The 14,517-nt window shown below is 40.4% G+C and overlaps 2 protein-coding genes across 3 annotated transcripts; both read left to right on the forward strand.

The window, feature by feature from the left end:
• The first annotated feature begins 182 nt into the window (after positions 1–182).
• On the forward strand, positions 183–2,701 carry cplx3a (complexin 3a). Its single transcript, XM_027013921.3, has 3 exons — positions 183–970; positions 1,653–1,740; positions 1,906–2,701. The coding sequence occupies exons 1-3, from the start codon at positions 813–815 to the stop codon at positions 2,128–2,130; spliced, it is 471 nt and encodes a 156-aa protein (XP_026869722.2). The 5' UTR covers positions 183–812; the 3' UTR covers positions 2,131–2,701.
• Positions 2,702–2,925: 224 nt separating this feature from the next.
• Positions 2,926–6,530, forward strand: mapda (N6-Methyl-AMP deaminase). 2 transcript variants are annotated; one of them, XM_081699506.1, is made up of 11 exons: positions 2,926–2,960; positions 3,157–3,316; positions 3,551–3,681; positions 3,979–4,039; positions 4,123–4,210; positions 4,338–4,419; positions 4,528–4,654; positions 4,763–4,843; positions 4,927–5,086; positions 5,346–5,446; positions 5,545–6,530. In XM_081699506.1, the coding sequence occupies exons 2-11, from the start codon at positions 3,272–3,274 to the stop codon at positions 5,749–5,751; spliced, it is 1,083 nt and encodes a 360-aa protein (XP_081555632.1). In that variant the 5' UTR covers positions 2,926–2,960; positions 3,157–3,271; the 3' UTR covers positions 5,752–6,530. The 2 variants fall into 2 exon arrangements, with proteins under 2 accessions (XP_081555632.1, XP_026869682.2); XM_027013881.3 differs by lacking the exon at positions 2,926–2,960 and having other exon boundaries at positions 2,967–3,316; positions 4,948–5,086.
• Positions 6,531–14,517: the final 7,987 nt, after the last annotated feature.

Consider the following 14,517-nt stretch of genomic DNA (forward strand, 5'->3'; position numbering starts at 1 on the left):
AACTGTCCCTTTATTGTAGCTGAAAAGATGTAATCTACATGGAAACAAATGCAGGTTATGTTGTTCTGTACACTGTTTTGCACTTCTATGTCCTGTTATGCCAAAGTGTAATAAACGTGGCAACCAAAGCGTTAAGAAAACTAACAAGTAGGTCAATGTAATCATGAGTTACTTGACAAAATAGTAGACTGATGAGTGTGTTGAATATTTACTTTCTTTACAGGCTAGCAGCTCCAGAATCATCGGCATCGTCTTCGGTAGGGTACCAGAAAATGATGTGGCTGTTATTCAATTACTAGCAGTAACTATTGCCACCTGATGGCGCTGGATAGCATAGCTTTTATTTCTACTAAGATACCACAGTAAATTAACCGAATTACACGATTCCAGTCCCGTTAAGACAGACCAACATTAAAACACTGTTATTGGAATTTTATCCGGTGTTTTAATAGTGTATTGAGAATCATATTCAACATCTCCAAAACTAATCTGTTAAGGGAAGCGCAAAGTCAAAGTCACGAGGTGCGACGGTGGTAGCGGCGTCATGTGTAACTGAATAGCACACCTTTGATTCATATAAAGAGGGAAACGAGCAGTAAACGAGCAGCATACTTACTTGCGCTGAGCAGGAGCTGTCCATAAGAATCCGGTGCTGAAAACGTAGCTCTCGGAAGCCTGCATAAAGAAAAAAGGAAGGACGCTTATTCTGTCTTACTCAGTTGATTCATTACAGTGCAGACCAAAACTACAGTTAACGAAGTTTTCCGATTTCTTGGTTGCAAAGTGAAGACTTGCTTAACGTAAGAGGAACGATGGCGTTCATAGTGAAACACGTATTAGGGGAGAAGTTTAAGGATATCAGTGGCGGTCTTGCGGAGGAAAAACCCGAAGATGAGAAGTCCGTGGCAGGAGCAAAAGGGATGACGCAGGAAGAGTTCGTTCAATATCAACAACAGCTGGCCGAGGAAAAGTAAGTGTAATTTTGCCCGTATTTACTTTAGGTTTCTGGAGAGAAAATGTCGAGAAACACGCGGGAGACCTCAATACTTTGGGTGCGCACTGGGATCACAGGTAGGTAGCTAACACTTAAAGACATTCATCTTCATTTAAGGACATTCATTCAATGACGGGGCATTTTTAAAGTTTGCTGTTTTTAAAGAATGCATAAAAACAACTGTATAGAGTTAATTGTTAACGTGTAGCCGACACCTATAACTTAAAATAACTGGAACTTTAAACAAAATAATACATTTTGCGGGTCTGGCACATCTTTTTCGGTATACGATGCAAAAATAGAATCATATGTAATATAAGGAGGCTTCTGGAAAGGTGGTTTTCATTTACAGTTCGCCTTAGTTTCAATCAATACAGCCACATTGCCCTCTGTGACCATGTTTAGACCTGACTTCAGCTATGACTTCTTTCCAGAAATACCCAAACAGCTTTCTTTCCTTCACATGCATTTTCTGGATCGAGTCACACTATGTTTTCTCGGATTGCATTTGCTCCACACTGAATGACAGAAAAATATGCTTAAAATGTCAGAATTACAGGAAACAAAAAATTTATTTGTGGCATTTACTTTTTGGTGCCACCTCAGAATACAAGGCATTCCAGCTGTTAACTCTATGAAACACATCATGTTCACTTAGGATGGAGCGAGATGCCAACTTTGTTCAGAAGAAGGCAGAGAGAGCCACAGTTAGGACCCACCTTAGGGATAAATATAGGCTGCCAAAGGTAGGTAGCACTACATAACACAAGGTAGCTCACACCAACCCAGATTAAGAGTGACATGCTGAAATTGCCTCACTTTTGGCCTTATATATGTGTATATCATAATCTTTTCCCTGTATGATGCTAACTCTGTCCTTCACCCACCTGCGTGGGTTTCTCCACCCCAAGAGCATGATAGATAAAACTCAGATTGAGGTGGCAGGCAAAGACGTGGAGCTCCCTTTGGAGCTGGCTAAGATGATCGCTGAGGACAACGAGGAGGAGGAGAACCAGGACTCTTTCCTGGGTCAGCTGACCAACATTCAAAATATTGATATTGACGAGCTGAAAGACAAAGCCCAGACCACTCTTGAAGATCTCAAACAGTCAACTGAAAAGTGTGATGTCATGTGAACTAAACCCATGTACACAAAGCTTTAGGGTGAGAGAGAGGATCTAGGATCAGATGTTTCTTAACTTTCCTGATCAATAATTTGCTTAAGCATAAAAACAGATTCTGAAACAACACATTCCTTGCAAAATAATTTGATCCCTTAGTCTCAGGGTTAGTGGTAATGGCTTTAATACATGTAAAAGATGCTGTAATTGATTAAGTACTGTGTGGCTCACTCAAAATGAGATCAAATGTTTGCTATAAGAGTTCTGAAACTGAGCCATTGTAATTTTGTTGTTTCAGTTGATCAATTGATAATGATCATAGGTACATAGGCTACTTAATGATTTTTTTTCCTTCACTTGTAATCTGTTTTCTGTTTATTGAAGTATGTCCTGATGTAGCCTTTAATCTGCCAGTAACCTATGCAAACTTGTTTCCAGATGTTAAAATGAGCTTACATTTTTAGTTACATTTTTGTATGTGTATAATTAATTTCTTTGTTGTTTTTTAATAATATCAGTTAGAAATGTATCTGTTGAATGCACCATTACGGACAAATAAATAAAGGTGGGCAATAATGAACAAAAATCGTTTTTTTCGGAAGAGTTTGAATGCTGGAATTCTGGCGCAGCTTGTAAAACGATCCGTGTTATATCTGTTTGGAAAATAAATCCAGCAAGCTAGTCGAGTTCAGCGGCGGAAAGCCAACAAGTGTTCCTCAAGATTTATTTATGGGAAAAGAAAAACGACTGAATGTAGTGTGCAGTTCCTCCTCCTGACCGATAGATGGTCAGGAGTTCCCTATCATTAGTTACTCTGTTCTAGAAGTGGGAAGTGAGTGTGTAAAGTAAGAGGTTATGTTCAGTATCTAGCTAAAATTAGGCCATGTGCTTTATAGACTTATATAAACTTGTCAATAGTCTAAAATGTTTTTAATTTAATTTTACAAATGCAATTCTATTCTGCTTTTGGGGTAAAAACTGGGTATATATGGCGAGCACTCTGGTGATCCAGTCTTCATCCTTTCTCCTTATAAAACTCAGCGCGGAGTAAAAGTCCCATGAAGGTTGGACTGAGTGTGCAGAAGGAACAGCGAACGTGACACTCGGGTAACACAAACAGTAACAATAACAGCAACAACAAAACATAGGAGCAGGAATGGAGACCGACGCCGATACCTTCTACCGACATTTGCCTAAAGCGGTAAGTGACCTTAGCGAATACAAGCTAGGTTAGCTAACCTAGCTAATCTTTGCTGCTTGAAGTAAGTTGCAGATTGGCTATCTAATTTAGTTAGACAGGTAGCTAGCTAGCTGCCAATCAAGATGAAAATGAATGGCTCAGGTCAAGCCACACATTTAGCTAGTTTATGGAGTAGCTAATTAATGAAACGATTAAGATTTAGCAGCGTGGCTGATAATTATTTTTGACTTATAGGAACTCCATGCGCATCTCAATGGCTCTGTCAGCTTTGCAACTATGAAGAAGCTCATTGCTCGCAAGCCGCATCTCAACATCGAGCACAGTATGACTGCCATTAGCAGCGGCCAGCGACGAACCCTGGAAGAGTACGTACTTTCACCAACACCAGCTAACGGCAGCAAATACAATTATATTAGTATAGAGTCTCAGTTCTTTTAAATCTAGGGGTCAGAAAAAAAAAGTGTGTGGATCCAATCCACATATGTCGTCATGGATTGTAAAAGATGTTCACTCCATCATTCTAACAATAAGAGCAAATGTTTGAGAGAAAACTGAATTCTAATACAGGCAGAAAAACATTAAGTGAGCAACTGAAATTCTGAGCAGACAAATAATGCACTAAATAAGACAATACTGCTGGTGTTGCTTGTCCTCTGTCACAGATGCTTCCAGATGTTCAAAGTGATTCATCAACTTGTTGACTCAGAGGAGGATATCCTAATGGTAAGTAAGTAAATCTTTCTTGCTTTGACGTTCAGAGTTGAAGCCTGGTGAAAGATTTGGTGAGCTATCTTTTACTTCAACAGGTTACTAAGGATGTTGTTCGGGAGTTTGCTACAGATGGCGTTAAGTATCTGGAATTGCGCAGCACGCCCCGAGAAGAAGCTAAATCAGGTAGCTAGGGTTTTATGAGTAGACTCCAGAATGCTCATGAGGTATATGCAGCCTTCATTCATTAATGAGTTCATCCCTTTTGATACATGTTGTTATTTATAACGATTTACCCTGCCTTTTTGTCAAGGTCTGTCTAAGACGAGATATGTTGAAACAATCATTGAAGCCATCCGTCAGAGTAAGCAAGATGAAGTTGACATAGATGTCAGGTTAGTAACTCTTTCCAAAACAAAGTACTGTGCAATGCCATCTTAGAAATACCTTAACTTAAATCTCCATTAAAGGTGCTAGTTTTCAGGATCATTTTTCTCAAACAGATTTCTAGTGTCTGTGGATCGCAGAAATGGCCCTCGTGTAGCTATGGAGACGGTGAAGCTTGCCGAGGACTTCATGCTGTCCAGCGACGGTTTGGTGCTGGGGCTGGACCTCAGCGGCGACCCTGCTGTCAGTGGAGTTCATTTCTTTCAGAATGTATATGGCCTTGCAGTACAGACCATAAGCATTACTGTTTTAAATTTTGTTTAAAAAATGTTTTATGTTGGTATTTAAAAGGTGTGCAATGGAAAAGATATGCTCCCAGCCCTCCAGAGGGCCAGAAACAGTGGGCTTAAGCTGGCATTACATTTGTCTGAGGTATGACCACAACACTATACAATACAATAGTATTAAACATTTCTATTGCTTAGAAGTTCTTAGAAGACTCAACTAGGTTGCAGTATATGTCCATGTTGTTTCAGGTTCCTTCTCAGAAGGAGGAGTCTGAGATACTGTTGAACTTGCCTCCTGACAGAATTGGACATGGCACATTTTTGCATCCTGAAGTTGGAGGTTCAGATAGCCTTGTGGATAAAGTTTGCAAGCAAAAGATTCCTATAGGTGACTAATACTCATTGTTGTTTTTGTTGATATTTTTCAAATTGCAGGTTTCATAACATTCTGTATGTTTGTAATTGCAGGTGTTCTGTCATATATTTTAATTTTTTAATTATTTTTTTTACCTGTTTCAGTGATCAACTTTTCTTTTTGGTTTTAAAAAAAGGCACACACTGTGGCTTTGAGAAAATGCACTCCTATTTCAGTGTTTCTAGAGACTCAGAATGAATGCTTTTGCTTTACTCTCCACCTTCCTTTACAGAGCTGTGTTTGACGTCTAATGTCAAGGATCAGACTGTACCTTCATATGACAAGCACCATTTCCAGTACTGGTATGATCGGGGACACCCCTGCGTGCTTTGTGTAAGGCCATCTTTTCTCTTTCTTGGGATGAACCAGTGCTTGAGGGTTTGAAATTACTGAGCGTGCCTTCAACTCTCCTTTTCAACTCTTCCCTTCAGACGGACGATAAGGGGGTGTTCTGTACTGACCTCTCTCAGGAGTACCAGCTAGCTGCTTCCATATTTGCCCTGGGCCCGGAGGCTGTGTGGGATCTGTCCCATCAGGCTGTTCAGTGTAGCTTCGCCCCAGAGCCCCTGAAGCAGCAGCTGAAGCGCAGGTGGGCGGAGCTTAGACCTCAAGTTCTACAGCCCCCTCCTCTCCAGTGAAAGTCCTTCCTGGCAAAAGGTTTAAATGGGCAGCAGCATGCATGTCCAGTGGACCTGCTTTGATGGTACACGTTTTAACCCAGGGAAGTGCGCATCTTAGGCACTGACACATTGACTGATGTGTCATTTTTCAGGATTTGGGCAGCTGAGACTGAGAAAATATTGAACATTTAGTCACTGACACCTTTTTTATACTGAATGTGGAACTTGTCACCAGCAAGTTCCTTGGTGTCCATCTAGCAGAGAACCTTACCTGGACCCTCAATACCAGCGCCATAGCTAAGGAAGCCAAGCAGGTACTCTACTTCCTGAGGAGCCTGAAGAAAACTCATCCCCCTGGCACCATCCTCACCATGAGGACAGCCAAAAAGATCATTTGGGCTGCCTCTCTCTTCCATTATGGACATTTACAACAAAAATCCCTCAAAAATAACCTCTCCTCTCTTCTACCATCTGGGAAGAGGTACCGAAGCATTCAGGACCTTAAAGCCACACTGTGCAATTCCATTTAACAATACTTTGTTCTTAATTTAGTCTACTGGCTGCTGTATGCTATTAGCATATCTGTTAAAATATCACAATATAATACATCCATTGCACATCCACTTTGTGTTGTGAACTGGTCAATGCCCTATGTGTTATCTGTATTTTCACATTTATTGTCTATACTTATGTTCTTATTTTGCATTGCATCACAGTCCTGTAAGAACGTTATTTTATTTCACAGTATACCTGTTTATAGCTGAAATGAGAATAAATAGCTTCGATTATATTCACAATTGTGAATCTAAAGTGGAACATAAATCTCTTCTCAGTAAATAATGCTATTTTTTATGTAAACGTGGGTTACATGTATATTCTCATAATTACGTTAGCTTGACAATCAACATTCTGTTCTTTTTATTGCCCCATATAATTATCCTGTTCAAATATTTCACATTTTTTACAGCCCTCAATGGTAGAACCATGATATTTGGCAGAAACGTAGTTCCAATATAGGGATTGTGTTCTTGTTTCTGTTGGGACATATCGGATTTCCGGTTTTTGCATGACTGCTCAGAAAGGTTTTCATTTATCCATTGGGAATGAACAGTTTGTAAATGAAACTTCTATGATATCATAGTAGGCCACATTCACAGAACACATTCATGGATTCACTACTCTTCCTCATTCCCTCTACCATGGACAGCTAAACAACCTTCACCCTAATGTACCCCTCAACCCTAATTACCCTCCACAGCCAAATAGTCCTCAATCACAAAACATACATTTAGCTGACACTTTTATCCAAAGTGATTTATAATTATGACTGAATACAGCTTGAGCAATTGAGGATTAAGGCCCAACAGTGGCGGGGCTTAAACCAGCAACCTTCCAATTACAAGTCAAGTACCTTAACCACTCAGCTACCACTGCCTTGACATAAATATCCCCTCTGCCTCAAACCATATTAGAGCTAAATAACCCCTCAGCCACAACTATCTCAAGAGCTAACTTTACATTTCCAGGTTTTTTAGCCGATGCTTTTATCCAACGCAACTTACAAGTATGTCTGAATACACCTTGAGCAATTGAAGGTTCTTGCTCTGGGGCCCAACAGTGGCAACTTGGCAGTGGTAGGGCTTGAAAAGGCAACCTTCTGATTACTGATCTACCTTAACCACTGAGCTACCACTGCTCAATAAATAATCCCTCAGTCTCAACTACCCTACAGCCAATTACCTCTCAAACCAAATGTAACCCCAACAGCCAAATAACTCCTCAAACAAAACTGTTTCACAGCTAAATGACCACATACACTCAATTACCTCACAAGCAGTTAGCCTCAACTCACAGCTAGTTAGCCCCACACCTATATACCACACAACCTCAACTATCCCACAGCCCATTAACCATCCACCCAAATTACCCCAACAGCTAAATAACCCCTCAGTCTCAACTACCCCACACCCAATTACCCCTCAACCCTTCTTACCCCACACAGCCCCTTAACAACTACCACATCAGCCAGATTGCCCTCAATAACTACCCCATCTGCAAAATAACCCCTCAACCATAAGTACCCCAACAGCTAAATACTTCTCAACAACTACTGCATCAGCTAAATACCCCTCAACAACTACTCCATCAGCTAAATAATAAGCACCCAAAACTGCCCTGACAGTGAAATAGCCCCCAGCTAATTAACCCTTCAACCAAAACTACCCCAACATCTAAATAACCCCCAAAGCCAAATGTCCCTCAACAACTACCCCATCAGACAAATAGCCCTCAGTGACAACTACCCCAGCAAATTACATTTCATGTTTAAACAGCAATTGACAAGCTGTAACATTATTTCAGGATTACATTTTACGGTTAAAAAGTGTTAAACATCATTTAACAGAATTTAGGGTGTCAACAGAATATTAGGATTTCATTTAACGTGTTAACAGCGTTTAACCTAATCTTAGTTTTTCAGGATTTCAAAAGTATTTCAGGATTTCATTTTACGTTTACACAGCGTTTAACATCATTTAACAGTATTTAGTAGTTTCTCAATGTTAAAACACCCAAACAGCCTTTAAAAATCTTTTTAATCGCTTTGTCAAGCCAACAAAGTTCGTTCGAGAACTTTTCTTTTCTAATTGTTTTTCGTCTTTAAAAAAATCTAATATGAATTTGTCCAGCAGGGGGCAGCAGTGGAACAAAAAATAATTCTGAGCTCCTGCGCAATTTTTCCTTCCGCTCATATGGCGAGACGGTCTCATCGCCCTCGATGTTCTAGGAGTTTCTGGCTACACTGCCGATGAATTTCAGCCTGACGGCTCTTCTCCCACAGCAGGCTACGTGCGGACGAACGCTGCTGGACTGAAAGCCAGCTACTGTCCATCCACAAAATTCCACCTCCAGTAAGGAGCCATTAGACACCTGGCTGCCTGTTTGCGGAGGGTGGGCTGAAGATTCCTTCAGGGAACATGAAATGACATCCACAGACACTCCAGCACTCAGGAAAAGGCCTAATGTTTGAGGGTGGCTTGTGAAGGGTCATGGGTGTATCTCGGGGAGGTGCACTTCACTAGCCCCAAATGGACTAATTCACTTTCCTATAGCCCTCCCTGTCAAACACGATAACCCAGTCACTTTTAGCTGAGGCTCATTAAAAAAATCTATACGTAAAATAGAATGGCTGTAATTCTGTTTCTGGAAGTGAGAACAGTTGGTGCTTGAATGTGTTTTTGTGTTTCAGACAGCATTAGACCCATCTCCTGTTGGCATTCAAACATATTGATTTTTGTTCTTCCTCTGTCTCTTTTTAGCTGGGGGCATAGATCCCAATCCACAGCTCTCTCTAATCACTGCAGCTCTGCCTGTTTAGAGACGCCGGGCCACCCTGCCTTTCTCTTTCATCATTGCATTCTGTCTCTGGAGACAACCTCTTAAAGAGCAAATATCCCACATTTTACATATTAGGGCTGCACAGTACCATTACAAGAAGTAGTTTCTTTACCCATTGGAATTATCTAGATTTTACACCATTCTTCCTTGCAAATGTCTTTCACTTTGAACCATTTTTGCTATTTCTGGGATAACCTGTACGACCAACTCTCCTCGGCTATCTTCTCTTCATTGCTTTCTGAGTTGTAGGCTTTGGCAATTGTCAGCATATTGTGAGGTTTACAGAGGATTTTCTTTTCTGATGGTCCTGTAGTCCCTCCTGTTTTATTTTGCAGGATGAACCAAGAGGCACTTCAGAGGAGAACTTAAGTAGTAAAACAGGTCCCTTTACATAGTGCTCATAGACAAATGCTTATAAGAGGGTAAATAAATTAAGCAAATAGGTAAAGGTACCCAAAGACCAACGTCTTCTTGTCTGTATTTGTAAGTGTAGAAGATTTGACAGGCTCTTAATTATGACTGGACAAATGTCTCTAAAACTTGAACACAACAATACCCAACTCTATTCAAAGTGCTTGTCACTGCTCTGTCTGACTTCCACGAAAGAGTGCACTTGTTTGGGATTTGAATGGCATATTAATTATCTGCATGGACCAGATCAGCCAAACATGCTTTCATGGTTAATGTGTTGGTTGAAATTAAATGGCTGCCAGATGAAAAACCTTTAGGGAAGCTCCAGTCCCACATTTGGCCTATGTAAACCAGCTAAATACTGTCTCCTAGTTGTTGCCTAGAAAATGCAATGTTCAGTTTAGTGTTCAGATTAGTGTTCAGGGTGGTTGTTCTTTTTTTTTTTTTTTTCTCTCCATATTGTAACACTACAGTAATAACTGTTATAAGTCTATGGTATGACTTTGTGTCTTCCTACATTGTTGCTGTAAGTCTCTGTGCTGTGAAAATCTGGTTCACTTATAAAGTGCACATTATAAATGTAGATTTTGAAAGTTTAAGACGATCTCAATCTCACTTCCACTTAGGAGTAGTTCAGTCTGCATATAACAGGCAAGATATGATGTGGAGCTTTTCATTGCACACTTTGTGTGCTCAGTAATGGACTGTAAAGCCTCTTAACTACTGGTGGTGAAGACTAAGAATCTGGCACTAACAATTACTATGCATGCAAGGTTTGTACAGCTTTATAAATTTTGTCTGTTTCATAGCCAAGATGTGGTACCAAACTCCTCATTACAGCATGGTGGACAAGACTTGATTCCTCAGTTCAGGTGCAAGTATCTTTCATTACAGCATATACAAATGGTAGGCTTTATTGAGCTTATTAAAATACTGAAGTGCAAAGAACTTACCCTTGAGATTTTAATGAAAATTGAAATATATGAAAGAACCCTCACATCCCTGGAAAATATGAGAAAACAATCAACAGTGAGTAGACCAACAGTACATACAGTTTCAAAGTTTAATGCATAACTATACAGTACATTGTTTGCTAATACATAAACAAATAGTACTGTGTGTTACTTCTAAAATATGATCCAGGGGCCAGGCTTTGGGGACTTGAACGAACTCTTCTTTCAATACCAATTCCAGGCTTGACCTAAACTTCCTATACTTCAGGCTTGACCTGACTGATAGTTTGTTTTGAAACAAAGTATCTTCTAGAGAGCTGTTTGAGAATGCTTTGGCTGCCCTTTCCAGCTTCCTATATTCACTGTAGCATGTAATTGGTGCTAGGGTGCCAGGAGGAATGGGGGATTGGCTGAGTGGAGGCTCTGGAGGAAACTGGCAGGAGAGTTCTCCGCAGTAACAGATATCCTTTAATAAAGCCCCAGCAGCTTGCTGCTCTCGCTGAACCCGGTTTGCAGCATTCCAGTGCTGGACATTAAACTGATACTATGGGATAAGGACAAAGAGTGGTTTATTTCTGGCAACAACATATTTAAAAGTGCTTTTAGACGACATTGGTCATTAAGGGGGAAAAAACTTTAAAAGCATGACTTGCAGTAATGGCTTAAGCAATTTATAATTCTAGCATGTAATCTAATGCTTATATTAAAGTACTGATGGCAGGTCCTGCAGGGTGGCCTCTGGGGTATTCATTCACTCTCCCTGGCCGAGGTCGGCTGCAGTCACGTGCTGGGGCTCCCTCATGGGACATCCAGCAGCAGAGTGAGAGAAAGAGGAAATGGCAGGAGGCACCTGGGCGAGCTGATAGTGAGCACAGTGCTCTCATGAACATGCTTAGCAAAGCATAGGGTCGGGCCATTTTTCATGGAGACTATTGTATGACTCAGGAGGCCAGGAAATGCTAGTTTATGACTGCACTGGCATACAACTGGGGTCATAAAGAGCACAATGCAATGGTGAGAGTGATCCATGTCATAGTGTAGCTAATTATAATAATTATAATAATAATATTAGAATAATTTTCCAAACACAAATGCTCTTATTGCTCTGCATTGTGCTGAACAATGCTAATGAAGAAATGGAGTCTTCAGTACTTGGCTAAGTGCAGCCTGGGTGCACTATGCTGCTTCGGTGTGGGCTGAACCATTACAGGGTGCCTGGCCTGAGATGTAGTGGGATGAGGTGGTCAACTGCCAAATACTTCCACTGTAAAACTTTAATGAGCTCCAAAGTTGATTGGAAAGTGTGGGTTGCATGTGGCTATGTGTGTGTGTGTGTGTGTGTGTGTGTGTGTGTGGTTTGGTAGATGATCACGCACTAATAGACTTAAACGTGTATTAATGTCCACTTCCCCAAGAACTCTTAACTAATAAACATTAGACTTTACTACTTGACAAGGTTTGTACTTTGCTCTCCTTTCCCTGTTCGTGTGCACTGCCGGCACCAAGATCAATCGCCACCGCAGAATGGAGCTTTTTAACAGCTAAATACAATCCTCGTTTTTCCTTATTCAAATGAATTATATTTTGCATACTTTGGCTAAGTGCATGAACCAGCCGACGCAGTCAAAAGCAGTGGACAATTCGCTTTATCTTTATGTGTGTGGTGTGTTTGCAAATGGGTGTTGTTTACCACAGTTTAGATGTGTCTCCTCTTTCTTCCTTTTGGTTGCCACATTTAGATATACATCCTGTACGGTTTCTTATGTAGACTGTCTTGACCCTCCATCTCTTTTCTTTTCTATTACACCCTTCATCCTTCCCTTCGCCACATCTCTTTTCCTCTCTTGCCCCTTTCCCCTCGTGCTCTGTCATTCTGTCCCTCTCTTTTTGTCTGCACCAGCCTTTCCCACTATCATGCCTTTCCCACTATCATGCCTTTCCCACTATCATGCCTTTCCCACTATCATGCAGTCGCGTGGGTCGCTCTGGTGTGAATGGGAAGTGAGCCATCCGCTGGCTGTGCCCGGAGCACGGAGAGTCCTCGCTCTTCTCTCACCGATGACCTAATGACCTCAGCAACCCATCTGGTGATCCAGGGGTCCTGTGAACGTTCTCAACCGCTGTGTTAGTGATGTAGGCACATGAAAAGACCTCTAAAAGTAATCATTAGAATCCAGATACCTTGCCACTTAGTGATGTTTTGACTTGCTGATTGTTCACACTTTAGGGTATTTTTAGAAGCCTGGTTTAAATTTTACTGGAGTGTGTATTTTTGACGGTTCCACATGAATTTAAGTCTGTCACTTTCCTTTATGCTTTTAGGTGTTTTTGCCTTTCTAGGAGCTAAACATTCCTCTCTAATGCTGTATTTTTTCTCTTATAAAAAATCTTTTCTGAAGCTGAAAAAAGCTGTTCTTGTGTTTTGATGATGTACAACATTATACAGGTTTGAGATAATAAACCCTTTTAAAAAATTTTGAAAATTCACTTCTTTGCTTTACTCTGTTTAGATTGTCTTGCAGCTGCAGCTCCACAGAGGCTTTGGGCATTCGTTCTCCCAGTAGAGAACAACCTCTGCCTCCCGCGGCTTCATCGTGATAGACCTTGAGGTTAGCCCCTAAACTAGAATGATTCTAAACTGATGGAGAGACTGACACACTGGCAAACACTTTAACTGTTTTTCTTCCTTGACAATACTCAGGATTTGAGAGCAATCCCATCAATGACTTATTCTGAATTATTTGACCCTAGAGTGGGTGGAGAAGGGTGTGCACAGAAAGACGATTAGCCCTTTGCACTGAGCGTAACTGGAACGAGGCTGTACTACACCATGCTGTTCTGCTGGTGGCAGGAATAAGTGTTTGATCTAAATTATCTGTAAATTTAAATTAACTTGTTCCGAACTCATTCTAAATTTGTCTGTGTAGCAAAACCCTTAAACTCAAGCATATCTGACTTGCTCAGTGTAGGAGGGCTGAAAATGCCTGAAGTGGAATGTTTTTCAGAAGGGGATAAATGATGAAATTTTTCCCTAAAAAGTGAAATCACAAAATATTACTTAAATGTCTGAATATGAAGTCTTCCATAATGCACTCAAAAATATAATTATGTAATTTGTAAGTCATCAGTCATCCAAAAAGCTCACTCCATGCTTAAAATGTTCACTAAATGGTTAAAAATCATGTTCTTACTTTGTGCTTCTAGGAAGAAGTAATTGATGCTTGGTTGTATGCCAATATTAGGTTTATGGATGTGATCAATGACATAAATTGATGTGAGGTGAAACAGATTAATTTTCTTCTTAATACCACAGGAAGTGAAAACTGAAACGGAGACAGATTAAAACAACACAGACTGAGAAATTATAGGATGTGGTAAGGACATTAGGACTATAGTTGATTGTATCTAATAATAAACTCTTTTCCATGGTGACCTGAAGGGTCCTTGCAGACGAAAGAAATAGCTGTGGAATTTTGTCTTGGGTGCATAAAGCATTTCCTGCTTATTCACATATAGACTTCTTTCTTGAATGACAGCTGCCATAGTGATAGACATGTGGTCCTGCAGCTATAGGCATAGGTAAAGAGCGTAGTCTGGCTAAGGGATACACTTGGCAGTATGTATGTATGTATGTATGTATGTATGTATGTAGGTATGCGTGTATGGTTTGCAGAGAAGCACATGGATGAAATTTTGGTATACTCAGAGAATCTGATTATCTTGGGATACACTGTCTATATTTATCAGGCATCTTTTAAAAATAGCTCAGGATGCACTATTCATTCTATGTCCCTGTTAATTATTTTTTGTGAACTTGTACTGCTTTTCTGTTTTGGGTTAGTTGGTTATGAGTGCCTGTGCTCCAGCACCCAGCTTTTCATCACTCAGCTGAGATTCATGAAGGTGTCATGTTGCACTCACTAGCACACCATGATAAGGCAGCTCTTAGAACACTCTCTCTAGTGGCTAATAATAAGTGCTTAATAATAGAGCATCTAAATAATCCTAGATCAAATTTTAAAAA

This window comes from Electrophorus electricus, chromosome 16, assembly GCF_041902795.1.
Source record: "Electrophorus electricus isolate QZ-2024a chromosome 16, ASM4190279v1, whole genome shotgun sequence".
NCBI classification, from domain to species: Eukaryota; Metazoa; Chordata; class Actinopteri; order Gymnotiformes; family Gymnotidae; genus Electrophorus; species Electrophorus electricus.

Coding starts and splice junctions, on each gene's coding strand:
- cplx3a (XM_027013921.3), top strand. CDS start 813: ATGGCGTTCATAGTGAAACACGTATTAGGGGAGAAGTTTAAGGATATC. Junction 971..1,652: donor CAACAGCTGGCCGAGGAAAA/GTAAGTGTAATT, acceptor ATGTTCACTTAG/GATGGAGCGAGATGCCAACT. Junction 1,741..1,905: donor ATAAATATAGGCTGCCAAAG/GTAGGTAGCACT, acceptor CTCCACCCCAAG/AGCATGATAGATAAAACTCA.
- mapda (XM_081699506.1), top strand. CDS start 3,272: ATGGAGACCGACGCCGATACCTTCTACCGACATTTGCCTAAAGCG. Junction 5,087..5,345: donor CAAGCAAAAGATTCCTATAG/GTGACTAATACT, acceptor CTTCCTTTACAG/AGCTGTGTTTGACGTCTAAT. Junction 5,447..5,544: donor GACACCCCTGCGTGCTTTGT/GTAAGGCCATCT, acceptor TCTTCCCTTCAG/ACGGACGATAAGGGGGTGTT.